Here is a 17905-nt window from a genome sequence, read left to right as displayed (position 1 = left end):
TTATTAATTATAATTTATCTAATGGAAACAGAATTATGAATAATTTTGTCTTTTAATTAGGCTATCTATCTAGTTTAAAAAGTTTTGAAATATTTGGACGATTACAGTTTAAATTGCGATAAATGTACGTCATAAAAATTAAAAAATTGTATTCATTCAATTCCAAGTCTTTTACAATACATTTATAACTAGTAAGTATTATAAAATTAGAACCGGGCAAGCTCTTTAGCGCATAACAATTCCAAAGCTTACAACTAATACCTTATAACATTAAATTCTCACTTTATGTGGCCTCTATTAAATTATACATCGCCTAGAAATACCCATTATAAATACAATTTTATTGCACCATAAAAGTCTTCGAAAATAGGAGCGCTATAGAGGAGTTTCTTCACCAGACTCACTATATGGTATTCTAACAACTTTAGTTCCAGCTAAAACACCAACACCCTCTAAACAAGATCTTCTATTAGATAAGACATCTTTTAAAAAAGCTCTTCTAGGACCCGCTAAATCTGTTCCGGTAATGGACCTTGTCAGCTTTTTTAACGCAGGTAACTTTAAGGCCTCTTCATAAGATGGTGGCTCATCTGTTGGCGTCGTTTGAGCTCGACCACCAAATGGATCTCTTGAACAGGTAGGTGAAAGCTCTCTAGAGAAATATATTGTATTTTCACCATTTCTTGTTACTTGTGTTTCAGGTATAGGTTGATAAGTAGAATTATTCGTTAAATCTTCTAAAATTTGTCGTGCACTTCGAGCTGTTGTTAGAACGCCGGCCCATGATCTTCTATTCTGTAGTTTAGCTTCATGAGATCGACCACTACCAGCAATGTTGTGACTTGAATGAGTACTGGCGATTCTTATTCTGGGCCTTCTTGCTGGTTCATCAAATGAAGCGGCTTTTATCGTTGGCCGATTTGGTCTCTCTTCTGGTTCCATGTCTATGAGAACCCCAGCATTGGAAGTGTTCTCAGCTGGATCTTCTCTAAGCGCAGCATCGATACGCATAGCTTCTGAGTATGACGGTACAATGGCACAATTCCCTCGAATAGCAGCGAATAATTCAAGACTATCTACAGTAGATGCATGTGACAGTGGAAGGGTACGTGGAGGTCTTGCAGCGGAACACAGAACAGCACTTTGTTCATCGGCTAGTGCCCAAGCGTAATTTGTGGCAGGAACTGGTGGCAATGTATCTGACAAATGTGTTTCTAAATCTAATTGCCGACTAGGATCTAACTCGTAGTTTGTACCGAAAATTTTTGTTATCTGTAACAAAGTATGTATCGTTTTTTAGAAGAACTTAATTTGATATTAGTTAGCAGTAAACAATTTTAAACGTACCGTATAATGTACATAAGCCGTATTACATTCTATAATAATCCTAAGAGGCCAGGAAAGAAGAAGGCAGGATAGCGTCCAAAAGAGTAACTGGGAAGAGTACCAGGCACACCGATCCGTATCCCTACAAAAAAAATATTTATTCAATTTATACTTTTCTTACTTCTGAAAGGAAAAAACTGTATAAATTATGTTTTGTTACCTGTAAGCTACCATGTATTCTTTAAAGGAGCTGACTCCTATTAAATCTAATCCTTCGCGCATTTCCATAAAATCATCGAATCGCTCATGTTCTGCGAAAAATCTTGATCTTTGGTCTTCAAATTCTAAAACAAGTGAGTTTTAATGAAACCAAAAATATCAATACAATGTTGATAACTGTTAATTCAAAGCAGTTTAAGTTAGTAACTAAAACACAAAAAAAACTTAACCATTTAGAGCAAGAAATAATATATTAACGATATAAATAAATAAACCCATCAACATTTTTGAAGAAAAATAGTTGTGTTGTGGATCACGTGGCAACTCAGGTACTCCAACAGATAGTCAATTGCAATTAAAACAATGTGGCTCAATGTCAGTAACTAGTTGGATTAGTGAAGTTTTGCTGTCCGGATTTGGCCCTCATCTTGCTTTCATGCTTGGAATTAATTTTTCATGTTTGCAATTAATTTTAAGTATATTTGTAAATCTTACCACTAGCTGCTTCGATATTTGCGAAAGCGAATCCTTTGCTGAAGCGTACTTTAGTGATTGGTGTATTTGAGTCCAAAACCAGGTTTCTGGATGCATCACGTTGTCCACAGCATGCGTGTGCAAATGATGTGCTTGCACTGTGAGTGTTCACCCTCTCGTAGTAGACCTTGCAAAAGGTTTTACATTAAAAAAAATAATGAAAATGAATATGAATGTGTGATGATGCTTATAATAATAACAATTTTATTGTTTTCTCCGCTAACAATGCTTGGGAATCTAACTGCTAGACCGTGCTTTTCAGAGATGGTAAAATATTTTTGTTGTACCAATTGAAAAGCCGACTTCGTGGAATTTTATGGATAGCTACTTTGCAAGCGCGGAATTATATGAAATTCTGATGTTTCTTAAATGAAAATAGGATATTACACACAATTTTATTTGTTAAGGTGAACCGTGAAATGGAAATCAAATAAGACCTGAAGTTACTTGTAATATTGCTAATTACCAGAGATGTCATAAGGTACTATATTTTTTAAAACGTTATAATAATCTAGTGTTCTAAAAAGATTTCCGTTTCGCGGGAAGAGAGCGAAAATCAATTATTAAATTCATTTATTTAGATTTGGTTTTATTTTAGCGTTATTTTATCATATGTACATTTAAAGGAGTGTAATAGCCTATAAAGTTATTATATATTTTTAGCCGAGACAGTTAATGTTTTGGATTCGAGCTCAGTAGCTAAAGCCAGCCTTACCTGCTCACGTTGCACCCTGCCTCTTGATTGATACAGGCAGGCTGGTGCCTGTTGATTTATTGTATCGCTGTATTTAACATTATCTAAATTGATGGATTTAAATACTTATTATTCTCAAAACATCAATTGACTGAAAACATAAATTAAATTTCCCGAGACTTAAGTTTAGATTTTAGTTATACCTTTAGAAACAATTGCAGTGCTCAGACGATCTCATCTAAAATTTATACATTGCGTCATCTTCAGAAATCATATGAAATGTAACGTTGACAATTATATGTTATTTGATTTATTTAATGAAAATATGTATATGTAATAGTGCATATAACACTAATTATTATAAAATAATTATACGACAGTCAAACGAAGCTAATGTAAGGCGACAGGAGCTCTAAAATAATGGAATATTATATGCGACACGACGAACTATGCATTTCTTAGTAGCTGTTATAATCCGAGAGAAAACTGAGAAGCCACGCAAATCCCCTAAGTGGATAAATATGTATATAAGAACTCTGTTTATGTTTAAAATTTGCATAATAACTTTCTAAAAGCACAACTAATATTTACTATTTCGCGACTACAAATCTAGCTGTCTATATTTGGTTTTCGTGTACACACATTGAGGCAACAAACATATCCACAAACTACTTAATAGGTTTGATAAACGTAATTTTCGTTGGCTTTGCTTATTGTTCCGCGTCACATAGGTAATATGATATTTACTAATAGACACAAGTCAAACTATAGTTTAAATCAACGATTTGATATAAGTGTCTTGACAGCTCCTAAAATAACACACTCGGATGGTTAATCATTTAATACATCGGTTAGTTTTCCATACGTTCGCATATTCAATGAATACAGTTCATTGTCCTTTCCATTCAATCGATTTTACATGTTGATTCAACAACGTCTGCCATTACAATTTACAATACAAAGTATAATTTGGATTCACTGTTTACTGGAGTCTCTGTTACTTATTCTGCACTTGTATAAAGACAAAAATATTAATCCATTTTCATTAGGTATCTAACTGACGGAGAAAATAATTGTATTGTTTATTTATTAAACGATTTAATACAGGATTCGACTGTATGTATTTTTTATTTGTCAACCCAATTATCCGTCAATTCGAAGGAACGATTTTGAAAATTCTTTCATTAATTCATAGGTCCAACTGTCAACTCGTGAGGATCTGAATAGAGGGTCCCATGTTAATCGATTAAACCCTCAAAGTGTACAGAAGGTACACTGGTTGGTGTTGTTGAACATTAATAATAAATTAATTCTAGAAATAACTAGGTGTTTGACCTCCGACAGTCTTTGAAGTAGGTTGAATTTTGCAAAAAAAACAAATAGATTATTTTGTAATATTATGCCTTTATTAGTCTACTCATTCAGACTTATTTGAACCAATTTTAATGGGCTTAGGGCACGCCCACACAACCCAGAGGCTACTGCTACGCTCCAAAGGACCTTTCGATCTTGGGAGAACCTTTTCGTAACCAAAATACCAAAAACCAATAAATTTAATCAAAAAATTCCTTGTAGAAAAGTTTTGTAAACAGTAAATTTTTCTTTTCATTTATTTTATAATATTTCTTAACTGAGTGATTATTTTCACGGTCACTGTTTAATAAGCAATATGAACTAAATACCTATTTAAAATATATAAAACTTCACATAATTGATGAGAATGATTTTCGAGCTTTGAGTAGGTATTTCCACTTTCTTTTTTTTTCTGTTTTTTTGTTCTGATTTGAACAATCTTTTTTGTATTTGGCAGCCCAATATTGAGAAAGATTATGTCACTTAGCAGCACACTGCGACCCGAGCAAACAGCATCACAGCGAGGGCGGGCGATGCAACGCCGAGGGTCGGGTATATTGTATAGAACAGGGTATGAAAGTTGGTATGCGAAAAATTTACTTGTCAGAGGCTGAACAAAGAAAAAGTCTTTCTTTGTATTGTACTTAAAAATATGCAAGATTGTTAAGCTATTGTAAATTAACTAAATTGCCAGAAACAAATCTAAGAAGTACAGAATACATTCAGTCCACTTTAGTGTATACAACATAACACCCTAACATCATTAACCTTACCTGTGTGGTGGTGTAAGCGTCTCCGTTGCGGTATCTCGTGACTTGTCGTTTTCTCCTCACATAATGGTAGCAAATCGCTTTCCACCTGAGGGAAAACTTTACGTGTTATGTAGCTATAAATAATAGTAAGGTACGACAGCGATTAATCTTCGCTACGTTGCAGATAGATTATATTAGCAAGGGAGTAATAATGAAGATAAATGATTAGCGATCCGGAAGGAAATTGGAAGGTTAATTTTTGAAATATAAAGTAAGATGAATGTTGAACTTTCTTGAATTTGACTACATTTATAGAATGAGAATCGGAAATACTTTTAATTGAACAGATATTTTTTGTTTCATTCATTCAGATACGTTGATACGTTAATTACAATTGACTTCTTATATAGCCTTTTACCTTACTTACTTTCTTTCTAATAAAGGACAGGACTTATTATTTTAACAATTTTGACGCTTTTGTTTATGATTTATAATAACTTATTTTAGGCCTATCGAAGTTATTCACATTCGTTTTCCATCAGTGGGAGTCGAACCCACAGTCTTGGACTGAGAAAGCAGGGTCGCTGCCCACTACGGCAGTCGGACGTCAACATACTTAATAATAAAAAAAACCAAAATAATTTGACATCGACCATGACATTTGACATAGACCTCGCTTAAGTCAAATTTAGAACTTTAATTTGTTCGAATCGATTTATAAAAGGACTTTTAATATTTATTGTGCAACGATATGAAAAAGGTTACGACGAAAATTTATACAGGTCTTTACAATTTCATGGAATTGTGCCCCATAATAAGAGCACGCACGCACATATAAAAGTCAAATACCTTATATTAGTGACAGGCACAATCGAGATATTTAATATTTAAGCTATAAATGGCCGCATTCATAAGGGATGGTAATCAAATCGTTGGCAATTAAGTGTATAATAATATAAGTTATAGCGTCCATTGCTTGTTTTGCCAATCGTTATAAGGTGTTTATAGATACCGTTTTACAAATAAAAAACCTAGTGAAGCAATACATATATGGTAGATACAACTACAAGTCAAAGAGCATAAGTAATGAAATACCTACTTATACTATTTGATGAAAACACCAAAATTACGAATTCCTCTACATTAATCACGTTATTTAGCCGGGAAGCTTACAAAAGTAATTTATGCAGGCGCCAATGTTTAATAACAATGAATTTTAATCTCGAGCTAGGCGTAGTTGGGAAGTTTGAGCTAAAATATACATGTCCAAATCCAACAAGTTAACCGTAATATGTCAATTCAAAGTTTAAATGTCTGAACTTTTCCTACAGACCGATTAAATTGGCTTATTTTTGATGGCAAATCCACTTAATAATTTGAATAAGATATATAATGGTGAGATGCGTTGAAAATCTATATGGGTAATATTAATAAATAAAACCAAACAATTTGCGTGTGTTTTAAAGACCCTACAAATATATATATCTGTTTAAAAAAAGTGCGGTAGATTATAAATGTTTTGATTTTGGCAATGAATTAGGTTTATAAATTCGATTTGATTGGATGAAGTTATGCCACTATTGACTAAAATAGTATGACTGTATATTTTGACGTGACAACGTCTTATAATTCGATGGAGCCGGCTGCACGCATGAAAAAACATGACGTATGCGGCGTTACCTCGCACAGAGGCGTTCCATTCAAGGATTGAAGTGCAAGCGAGAGCGCGGAACGAGCGACAAAGAGGCACAGTCGGCCTCCGCGTTCGACATCTGTCTCTCTCCTACTTGAGTTAGCGATGCGTTCGCGTGGGCAGCTTCTATACAATACATTTACATGTTTTCGGCAAGGATGAAGTGCAGTGAAAAGTGAATGTGGTGTCAATTGTTTATAGCAACGATAATATCTATCAAACAAATAAAATTAAAATTTTCTTTTGGAAAATGCAACCATTCCATCAGTATTTTCTTACGACGTTGTCACGTTCAACTATCGTCAGTAAGCCGACTGTACAGACAACCAATTTTTTTGTTTGTTTACTACCGTATATTATGTTTGAATTGTCTTCGAAATTGTTAACAGAAAGCGGAATTGTTTTACAAAATCCTACGGTAGCGGCTTTGTAAAACGAAGCAAAACAATTTCACTCCAATTCCAAATCCATTCGGCAAGCTCTTCTTGCAAGGCTGCTTTATTACGTAAAAGACAGTGCTATAATTTTACTCAACATCGAGATCGTTTTAGTTATTGAATAAAATCAATTTTCTGGACACGTTTTTCATCATATATTTAATTATCAATATCTGTAGAGATTGATAAATAAATATATTGTTATTATAACTGATCGCCAACGAACTTCGAGACCGTTTGTGAACCCGTGCCCTGTAGTGGGCCGGTAATGGGTTGATATGATGATACATACGTTTTTTATGATCAACTCATCATAATCATTAATCTCTCAATGATTGACGTCCGCTGCCTGACATAGTATCAGTCCAAAGTCACATTAGCTTGTCTGTTGAATAATCGCAGTACTTCAAATATCTTACAGTAGTTTTGCTGTGATTACCAGGCGCCTGGCTGTTCCTAAGTTTGCTTGAGAACCGTGCTTTCGGTACATTGCCAGGCTAATTTAACTCAATATGTATATTATATTGGCACTGTCACTATTATTAAACTATTAATTTTTTTGTAACAAATGTTCTTTAAAAATGCCAAATTAAAATTTCAATTGTATACAAAAACTCTATTTCTTAGTGTCATGTTAATTTCTTAGTACGAAAGTTAAATTTACATAATGGGTAACAAATAAGTAAATCACTACAGCCTACAAGCTCATCTACAAACTGTTGATTTGTTTTTGTGGATCATAATGCTTATCATAGATTTTTTTCCAAAATTTAAACATTCTTCTATCTGGTTTAGAGTTGATTAATTTGTTATGTTTCGCAAAATTTAAAACATTATCTCTTTTTGAAGACATCGGGTGCCATAAGACATTATAATATACGGTATTAAAAGAGCCATCTATTGATAATGCAGTTTCCCAGTATTGTAGCTAGAGGGCGCTCCTAGTTAATTTACACGCGATCGTATTAGTAAACGTAGGTAGAAAATCTCCCACTAGGCACTCAGATAACCTAAGAGCCGCACGTAACCGAAAAATAGGTATGACGTCAGAGGTGCAAAAACAACATAGCAATTAAGAAATTCAGTTGACCTTGGAATGTCGATGAGGTTGATGATGAGGCAAAATTGAAATATGCGTTACATCCAACTCTTTCATCTCTTGCGGCTTAACGGTGTTTGTGGTAGTATTCAACCTACTTTTATCATTAAATTGAAAGATCAAAACTGAATTATATCTACGTGGCTTTTCTTCGGGACTAATAGCCAACTAGTTTAAGGGCTTATAATTAGGAACTTGTTCACGGCACAAATCAACAAACAAATTTTCTTAGACGAAAATCCACGCGAGTTTAATTAGTAGTGGGGTCGTGTTACCTATACCTATATTTACGAATGTGTCAAGGGATAAAACGTTTTCAAAGTGCTGTAAAACAAGCTGTCTCCTGCAGTGTTACGTAAGGTGTAAAAGTCGTTTGGTTTCTTTGTTAGAACGTGATGGAAGAACGATATTTAGTACAAACATATAAAAAAAGTTCCTGTAAAGAACCCTTGGTAATTTGATTCTTTTGCAAGACCAAAAGGAGCTTTTGTTACTCTCCTTCCTTGCATCTATCAAAAAAGTATTGAAAAATCAATTCGATTGGAATTCCTTACTTCACGCCTTAACTTAATTAGTTAAGGCGTGAAGTAAGGACAAACAAATAGGCACACTTTTGCATTTATAATATTAAATAATTTAAAATATCTCACCAGACCCTTGGCGTAGAAGTCCTCATAGAATGGACTCTCGCACTGACTGCCGCAACGTCCACACGCTTTGCGAGCTGGATTCTTGCTGTGCTATGGTAACATTCCACCAGGTACACTAAGTACAAGAGTAGCACAAAGGCGATTGGTATATATGCGTAGCCAACGTCGCAGGGTGACTCGCGAACTGTCCTCTTTATGGGGTACCTAAGGGACAAGAAACTATGAGTAGATGAGTTGTGTTGGAAAAAACAAAATCTATTTTAGCGAAAGAGTCCAAAATAGAAACGCAGTTTAGCAATAGTAGAGTTGGACAATGCCTTTTTTTTGCAAATGTCACCCTCTTGCCGGCAACCTTATATTAGTAACTATTTCAGCCACAGAGCTAAGGGTAGAAACACAGTTTAGCAATTGTAGAGTTGGCTAATGACAATGGTAGTTAGCAAATGTCTTGTAGACATGCGATGGCCCTGCACTTTCACACGGGACTTTTTAAAACATACCACGGGAGAATTTAAAATGGCTCAATAACCAAAAACTTTACAACTAACTACCTCCGCGATTATAGAGATTTTTTGTATCGTGAGTTTCTATTGTTTACTCATTCCATGATATACCATGATAAAATAATCGTTTAGTAGACCGTACATTTATCCACATACATTAGAGTGTATGGAACACTGTCTTTAATGCCCAACGCAAAGAGCTCCAAATTATATTATATTCAAGGCCTTGTCATGTTCTCGGCAGTTCACAGTCTCTATCCAATAAATTATATAATGTTTTCATTGTCAAACTATATGATTGCTAAACTGTAACAGAGCTAAGGTCGAGTTGCCGAAATATAAGATAAACGCTGCAGTGAAATGACAGAAGGAAGAAAGCAACTTTTAAAACATTGATTGCCTCTTACCAAGATTCCGCACGCAGTCGGTTGTCAAGTACTTCGTGACTAGTTTTCCTCCATAGCCTAGGGGAGTTATCTTCATGTTACTGGATTAACTACATACTTAATAAAAGATAACAAACGACATAATCCAATTACCTAAGGTTTACCAAAAAATATTTTTCATACACCTGCCATAAGTGTAATAATGTCTCAAGAACAGTAAGGCGATTATGTAATGTTGTTTTACATGAATCGTTGGCTTCAAAATCGTATTAAGTTAAGTTGTCCATATGATTAAGATTAAAATGTGCTTAAAAACAAAAATAATGCAGCTTTTTGGGTAAACTATTAATTTAACCATCAAAATAAACTTTTGCTAGCGAGGTTAGATTCTGTGGTTATGATAGCTCTGAGACTGCGTGCTGGGCATGTTCCTTTAAACAAATTTGGATATCTTATGAATTGTGAAAAGTATGAAAACTGAGTTCACCAGAGTGTGATTTTTTTTAATATAGACGAAGCTGTCCTGCATTTGATGGTGGAGTGTATTCGGAATAGACTAATGAGGGACCAATTAATGTGTAAGTTGAAAAATTTATGTTTATGATATGGGGATTTGGCAAAGTATCCTTGCTGTTCCTTATTCAGAGGTTTAGATTACCAAACATTGAATAGTAGGTAACGAAAGTTATACTAAATCAACACGGAGATATTAACAACTCTGAGGAACACTTCTGTTTGTGCAGTTCAAATAAGGATTGGGTGCAGGTCAATTTAAGTTTTTCGTCATGTTGAACTGCCTGCTTTTATGGAACCGCAGGGATTTGGTTGTAGTTCCCTAGTGCAGAACAGTACGGTTGTATAAATTGGTCCGTGGTTGGGCGTGAAGTAGCCTCTGTTGATTACCCCGAACTGAGTATGGCGTTTTAACGTGTTTATATCCAAAGTTAATAAAAAATAAAATGGAAACCCTACAGCTCAAATAGTAAAGTAAGTAGAGCCGGTCTTATTGACAGAGTAGGATAGGAAATGGATAACACCACTTTATATTATTACTAATTTAAATTATTATTAATTAAGTTTTGGGACCGTAACTCTTAACAAATCGCAATTTTAGTGATAAATGAAACCATCCGTTTTCAACCGACAAATAAATACAATTTTTTTACACAATTGCCCTCTGAACTGAGACATTTCTACAAAATTATATTCTAACTATGTAATTCCTAGTATATAAAATCATACTGCTAAAATGTGAAATATGTGGATTGATATAATTAATGGAATGTTGAAAATCATTATGCGGATTTACTATATTATTTTCGTTACACGAATATTTTTACTAATAAATACGTGTGGGTCGACGTTTAAACTTGCACTATACCTAAGCGTCTAATATTATATCTAATAGTAGGTGTTTTTGTATCTAGGTAATGTTTTGATGAAAGGTGATGATAGCAATCGACTCATTTAAATAAATATCTATTTGGTTTAGCTTGATTTATTAATTGAAATTAGCGTTCGCTATATTTACATTATAACTACAATACAGGTCTCTATAGATTATGGAATTCTTCGCGTAAATGCGGAAAGGGTAAAAGCAAACAGCAAATGTAATGTTTATACAACGTGTAAATGAAAACCGAAATAATACTTCACACTACTTCACTTTAGAGTTACATTATGTACTGTCTCTGTGACTTATCTGTGCAACCGAATAAAATATTGTTTTTGAGTAAACCACTGCCATAGTTTTTACTGAAATAAATTGGATACAGCTCTAACATCACATGCACAATTAAAATCATGTGACTCCTGTCACTTTAAACGCGTCGCGTAGCGTAAGTAGGTACTATGCGCGTGTCGGTCTTTTGTGTTCAATAGGGTTGTTATAGGTAAACACTTAGAATATTTCTAATTCGTTTGTATGGAAAAATAAATATGCTTCTTTTGATTTAATATTTTTACAGGGTTATCCCTAATTAAATATACTTCTGCACCCTTCACAATATTTCGTAATTCGGTTACACGTTGTTTATGTATGTGTATGTATCTCTCTATTTCTGTTTAAAAAGTAAGTTAAATGTTCACACTGCAATATACATTGCTATAAATGACATTACTAAGTATAAAGACAAGACTACTGTTGTGTTCAATAAATAACTCACGTGTTAAGGTCTATGAGTTCCCGGTCGATCTCGGCGGTGTTGCACCACACTACGGAGCCAAGACATCCCGCGATCATGAGGGTCAGGAGAAAGCACTTCCAGTTGCCCTCGCGCCTCAAAACCCCGCCCAGGCTCTGCTGGCGTGGACGCTGGCAAGAAAAAAGAAATGATTTATATTTTTAAAATCACCTTGTATCAATCAACAGATCCTAGAGACTCCTTGTCCTTGTGGCATCTTTACAGCTTCATGTCATAGTAAGATCGCATTTCATCATATCTCCCCCCTCAATGAGGCCGTAGTCCACCACGCTGGCCCAGTGCGGATTGGTGGACTCCACGCACCTTGAAAAAACATCAAAGGAAAAGGTGAACTAAAACATCGTGAGGTAACCTGCATGCCTGATTATAATTAATATTACTCTTTATTTGAAAACCACATGAAGAAAAAGATATATAGAAGGAGAAAACATATGCGGTCTTATCGCTTAGTAGCGATCTCTGCCAGGCAATCTTAGAATTAGGAAAAGGAAGAGAAGAACAAACAAAGAGGTGGGACTAAAAATAAAATACATACATACGAATAACTAAATACTAAAACATAAACTAATATACATTAACGCATCTAACATACACCCTATATATATATACTTTACAATATATAATGCACTTCGATAAGAGTGGAGAAATAGGTACTATTAAACATCGTCTTCAGTTGGAAATGTAGTAACATTTAACCGGAAAAAGGGAATGAGAGTCAAAAAGTTAAACTAAATGAAAGCTTGTAACATATAAGTAGATAAACTAACTTTAAGCCCCGATATAATTATAATACTATGAAGTCCTTTCTTACACATTTATCAATCTCGTCCTGCCGCTGGGGTCAGGTAGTCTTCTGGGAATGAAGAAGATGAAAGCTTCGGCTTACCACTCTGCTTCAAAGTAGGTTGCCGGACGATACGTTGTTTATATGTTGTTTATACGATTAGTTTAAAAAGTAAGTGATAATAACCAATACCAGTTTAATAACGGGAGCAATGTTACAATGTTAAATGTAAATTGTTTGAAGGAACAATTGATGACTTTCTTGCCAGCTTCTTACCGGTAGTAAACAGACAGACTTGAAGTTTTAAAAACGTTCATCACTTATAGAGTAAGCCTACTTGAAAAAAATAGCTTATGATTTTTTAATTTTGAAAAGTTAACACAATGCAGTAAGTAATTTAATTTAATTAAATTTATAGTTTGTGTAAATTGAATGGGCAGCGCATGACGTAGAGCGATCACTTTGCGAAACAATACTAAATACTAACAAATAACACCCATAAATTACAAAATTAGGGAAAATGTTGTCCAAAACTTTGTAAAACGTTAAAATCTTGATTTATGGAGGTCTCTCATAAGGGAGCATAAAAACATTAACACTGTTAAGTATCGAACATATGAAATAGGTTTATATGCCTAACGGAATCCCATTTGTATTGAGAAAACATGAAATTGGATATCCCATTTTTTATTTGCGCATCCAATAAATATTTTATCACAAACTCGATAGAGACCTAAACCACTTTGTCCCGGGAACTTGAGGCGTCCCCTCCGCGAAATATGTTGACGTAGGCCGTGGAGAAACGATTTTGTAGACTCGGCCTTATTTACACCACCTTAATATTACCCGGAGATTCTCCGGGGACAAATATTTTTAGACCAGATGAGATTTTGGGACCGTAACTCATTTTCGGAAAACCGAACTTAATTCACGCTCTGTGTGCTTATTAACTTTTATTTATTAAATTCCTTCGACATATTTTATTTATTAACTGCCTAGAATCGATCGTACGTTCTTCAAAACTGTCTTGATGGTTTAGTGGTGAGTATATTCGTCTGCAGAAGACGAGGTCATGGGTTTGATTCCCGGTTCGGGCCTTTGAATACGTATTGGGGTTTCAATCGAGAGGTCATAAGTACCAGGCCGAAGTTTGAGAATAATTTGCGGTGATTCACCTCAGCCTTAGACATCACGTTAACCTGTCGGTACTGTACCTGATGTCTTTCCGATCATGTCGGATCTGCCGTTCCATTGGACTAGAAGAGTGAGAGAATAGAGAGTGCATCTGTGTTTGCGCACTATAATATTTATCGCGTAGTTAGAAAATCTCTCTCGAGATTGACCCATGTGACCGAAACATATCAGAGGAACTTTCATACGGATCGATGGTTTGGTCGAAAACTCTATTGTTGATAAATTAATTACTGCTGCAGTTATAAGCTAGAGTTTAATATACGGAGATCAATGTTTGGATAGTTACCACGACCACGCTACGATCATCAGTGAGAAACGTTGCACAATCTGCAAATAATATTTTTAGAGATTTCGATGAGTGCGACGTGTGAACGGAAACGTTACGCCAAAACGGAAGCATGTCGGAATTGTCGGAACTGTTTCTTTAAAGCTCTAAAAAACAATCCGCGTCAACATACGACTATTTTTTAAGGTTGATTAATACGCGGACGAAGTCGCGAGGGTCCGCTATAAGTAAGGTTTTAAGGTTTGAAGTCAACAAATATAACAATTTAAAAAATTAATGAAATACTGATGTATAAAATAAATAAGTAACAGCATATTGTAACAAAAAAATAATTAACCATACAGTAAAAAAGTGAAAAAAATATTATTCGATATTGTGTCATTTTCACCCATGCCAGATGCAAGCTCTTAAAGCTATTTATTTAGCTCTTGGAATACCTAAAATAATATTTATTATATTATGTGCGTGCTACCATTATATGTCAGGTGTTTTACATTGAAATAAAACGAAGTTTCAGTTTCATAAATATCGCTGTATCTACAAGAGTATAGATAGGTCTTTCTCATTGCCCATCAATAGAAAACATTGCGCTAATTAACGAGAGTTCGAATCCTTCCAGAAACATAATCCTCGACGAAAGGTAATTTAAGGAAAAGCCGTTGTTTACATCTTCACGGCACGTTCACTCGAGTTCAAACAGTTTTAGTAGATATTCAAACAGATTAAACTAAGCTTCAAGCAGTAAATTATTATTTAGAGAAATTTAGGCAAAACACTTTAGTTATAGGCGAGAGTTTGTAGGGCTTACTTTCCTTCAAAGAAATTGTGTATTGGTTTCTCGAAAACGGCTCTCATGATTAAAATACATTTTGTTTATATACCTACTAGGGTATGCCAGCAATTTCGTTTGTGTGGAATTTCTTAAACTCTTATATATATATATGTGTATAGAACTCTCTCAAATTTCTGAATTGGAAAACTCAGCTAAGCTCGCATCCAGCCTACCACAAACCATTTTAACTACTGGTTATTCCACTGCAAGTTAACAAGTTAGCCCTTGACTGTCACCTGGTAAGTTATGATGCAGTATGTATAGTTATTCGCATGTATGTATTTTAAAAATGTGTACCACCAGCAGTCTATTCTTTAGCAATATAGTCTCCTCTTCTTTTTTCCTAAATCAAAGGTTGTCTGGCAGAGATCGCTATTAAGCGATAAGGCCGCACATGTATTCTACTTCTTTCTTTATGTTTCTGATTTTAATTTTAATATTTTTGTATATCTTAATGTTGTGGTATACAATAAATAGTTAAATAATAATAATGCAGTCTAAGATGGCGGATGACGGGCTAACCTGAGGGAGATATAGCAGTTTTATTAAGCCATTAATCGGTGTCGACGCGACATCGAACCGAAATTGTGAATCGCTTAGCGTTACGCATTTGTCGATAGTGTGATAACTAGCCACAAACAAAGCCTACCAGACGAATTATTTTCGAGAGGTTTTGTTCGGTCACAAAGTAATAATGTCCTCATTACGAGTCACGTTTCAAACACGATTTAAAATGTACTAATAATTCTTTAAAGCTTTCTGTGAAAGTTTTCAAATTCATCCACAAATATTTTTCGACCAAATATTATGTGGGTTACAAGTGTGGGAGGCGATTGTTATGTTGAATATGTATAAATTTGACAATAAAAATATCTTTACACGTGTCTAGGGTCCGTGAAATTATTATAAATGCGAATGTTGCATAAGTTGTTAAGTAAATATGTTTGGCTCAAACAGCGCACAGATCTAGATGAAATTTAGCAAATAAATTAACGGCAAATTTTTATTTTGTACCCATACTAATATTTTGTTCTGATTAACTACTGCACCGATCTTGAAAAAATTTGGCACCGAAATAGCTTGCCCTATCTATCTATCTAGCCCTGGAAAACAACGGTTCCTGTGGGATTCTCAAGATATCAAAACAAACGCGGACCATTTTGCGGTCAACAGCTAGTTTGACATAAATTCTGTGTGTACCGATTTCAATGGCTGATTCATTACCACCCTATTAATTTTAGAAGCTTAGTTGCGTAAGCCTATTATTATTAATCTTAATAATATAAAATAGGGAGGCCGTAAACTGGATCCACAAACTGTTCAATATCACATTTTATTTCTAATTAAATGTGTACACGTGCACCAGCTACAAAGTTATAGTTTCAGAATATTGATATCGTTAAACAGTACCGATACAATAATGTGCAAATTAATGAGAAAAAATATTGTTATACCTTCATTCTTGTATTGAAATTTGATATATAAAAAGACAACATAACCTCCGTATACTGCTCATTGCCGTAGTTAGCGGTTGTGTAATTGTATAAATTTTGCGGTTTTTTCTCAATCTCTCCAATAATAAACTCAATGCAACATTATTTCAACAATTCAAACGATCGTGTTCAATCTCCAATACAGTAGAAGTAATTTGGGAATTACTAATTTCTGAATTTTATTTCCTATGCTCTAGTGAAAGGCATCGACCGTTGCTATATTAATGAGAAAGATGTGCCGATAAACAATTTACCATTCCAACCCGATATCACTTCAATACCTTTTGGGACTATGAGTTTAATGGATTTAAGAGACTAACACTCAGAGTGAGATTGCAATAAAGAAAAGAGATACAGGAGCGATAATTGTGGCGCGTTTCCAATACATTTGGTGTGCGGCGTGACCTGTTCGATACCGCTCTCGCATCTATATCTACAGATGGATATTAAATTGTACCAGGGTATAATTATACGATGCGGTTTGCCGTTACAGTAAACCGAAATTCGACGATGACCCAATTTTAATTCCCCTTTGTGCCCGTTTCCGCACACTCAATTTTAATTAGGTAAAGTCATTAAGGGACAGAAAAAATTATGCTCCTACGCTTTTACAAGCGAATTCTGGAAAAAAAAAATGTTTGCTCAGATCTACTTTATTAGCTTACTTTGTTAAAAAAAGCTCTTCACTATCTGCTGACCGATGTTGATGGCCGTCCTGGCGCAGCAGTAAGTGCTATGTTTTTAAGTGGCAGGTCCCGGGGTTTTCGGGGAAATTTTAGAAATTAATCATTTAATAATAATAATGAACCACCACCACCTGACCACCGGTTGCTTGGGCATTCAAAAGCCCCGCAAGCGGAGGGTGGAGGTTTTTTTTTAATAATTTTTTAGTGTTTTTTAATTTATTCTTAAGCACTGTTAATAATTAAAAAAAAAAAAGAAAAATAATAAATGATAGAGAATAATAAATAAATATACTAAGAGAATACACACATCGCCATCTAGCCCCAAAGTAAGCATAGCTTGTGTTATGGGTACCAAGATGACTGATGAATAATTATAATATGAATAATATATAACTATACTTATAATATATAGATAAACACCCAGACACTGAAAAACATTCATGTTCATCACACAAACATTGTCCAGTTATGGGAATCGAACCCACGGGCTTTGGTCAGAAAGCAGGGTCGCTGCCCACTGCACCAATCGGCCGTCAAATTTGAATAAGCTCTGGTCTGGTCTAGTGGAAAGCTTCAGCCGAAGCTAGATACCACCCTATTGCGAGACGATCTGCTAAGCGATTTAGTGTTCAGGAACGATATCGGGTAAAAACAGATTAGGGGTATGGGTTTGATATATATGCCATCCATACCTCTAACAGGCTAGCCCGTTACCATAGTAGACATTACTTACCAGCAGGTGAAATTGATATCAATGGCTAACTTGTGATGGAATAAGAA

General features: G+C 34.8%; 1 protein-coding gene across 1 annotated transcript in view; it reads right to left on the bottom strand.

Annotated features, from left to right (window-relative positions):
- Nucleotides 1-219: 219 nt before the first annotated feature.
- LOC120631567 (transmembrane protein 151B-like) overlaps nt 220-17905 on the bottom strand; it is a 39468-nt gene continuing 21782 nt past the window's right edge. The window contains exons 2-9 of the mRNA XM_039901201.1: nt 11812-11960; nt 9668-9724; nt 8758-8961; nt 4900-4984; nt 2041-2206; nt 1547-1670; nt 1348-1468; nt 220-1272 (exon numbers count right to left, since the gene is read on the bottom strand). Of these exons, the coding sequence (XP_039757135.1) occupies nt 376-1272; nt 1348-1468; nt 1547-1670; nt 2041-2206; nt 4900-4984; nt 8758-8961; nt 9668-9724; nt 11812-11888 (1731 nt within the window). The 5' untranslated portion in view covers nt 11889-11960 and the 3' untranslated portion in view covers nt 220-375. The remainder of the gene's footprint in view (nt 1273-1347; nt 1469-1546; nt 1671-2040; nt 2207-4899; nt 4985-8757; nt 8962-9667; nt 9725-11811; nt 11961-17905) is intronic.

The sequence above is a fragment of the Pararge aegeria genome, chromosome 18 (assembly GCF_905163445.1).
Source record: "Pararge aegeria chromosome 18, ilParAegt1.1, whole genome shotgun sequence".
NCBI lineage: Eukaryota > Metazoa > Arthropoda > Insecta > Lepidoptera > Nymphalidae > Pararge > Pararge aegeria.
Note: the sequence above shows the minus strand (reverse complement) of the source record. Positions and strands in the feature narration are given on the sequence as shown.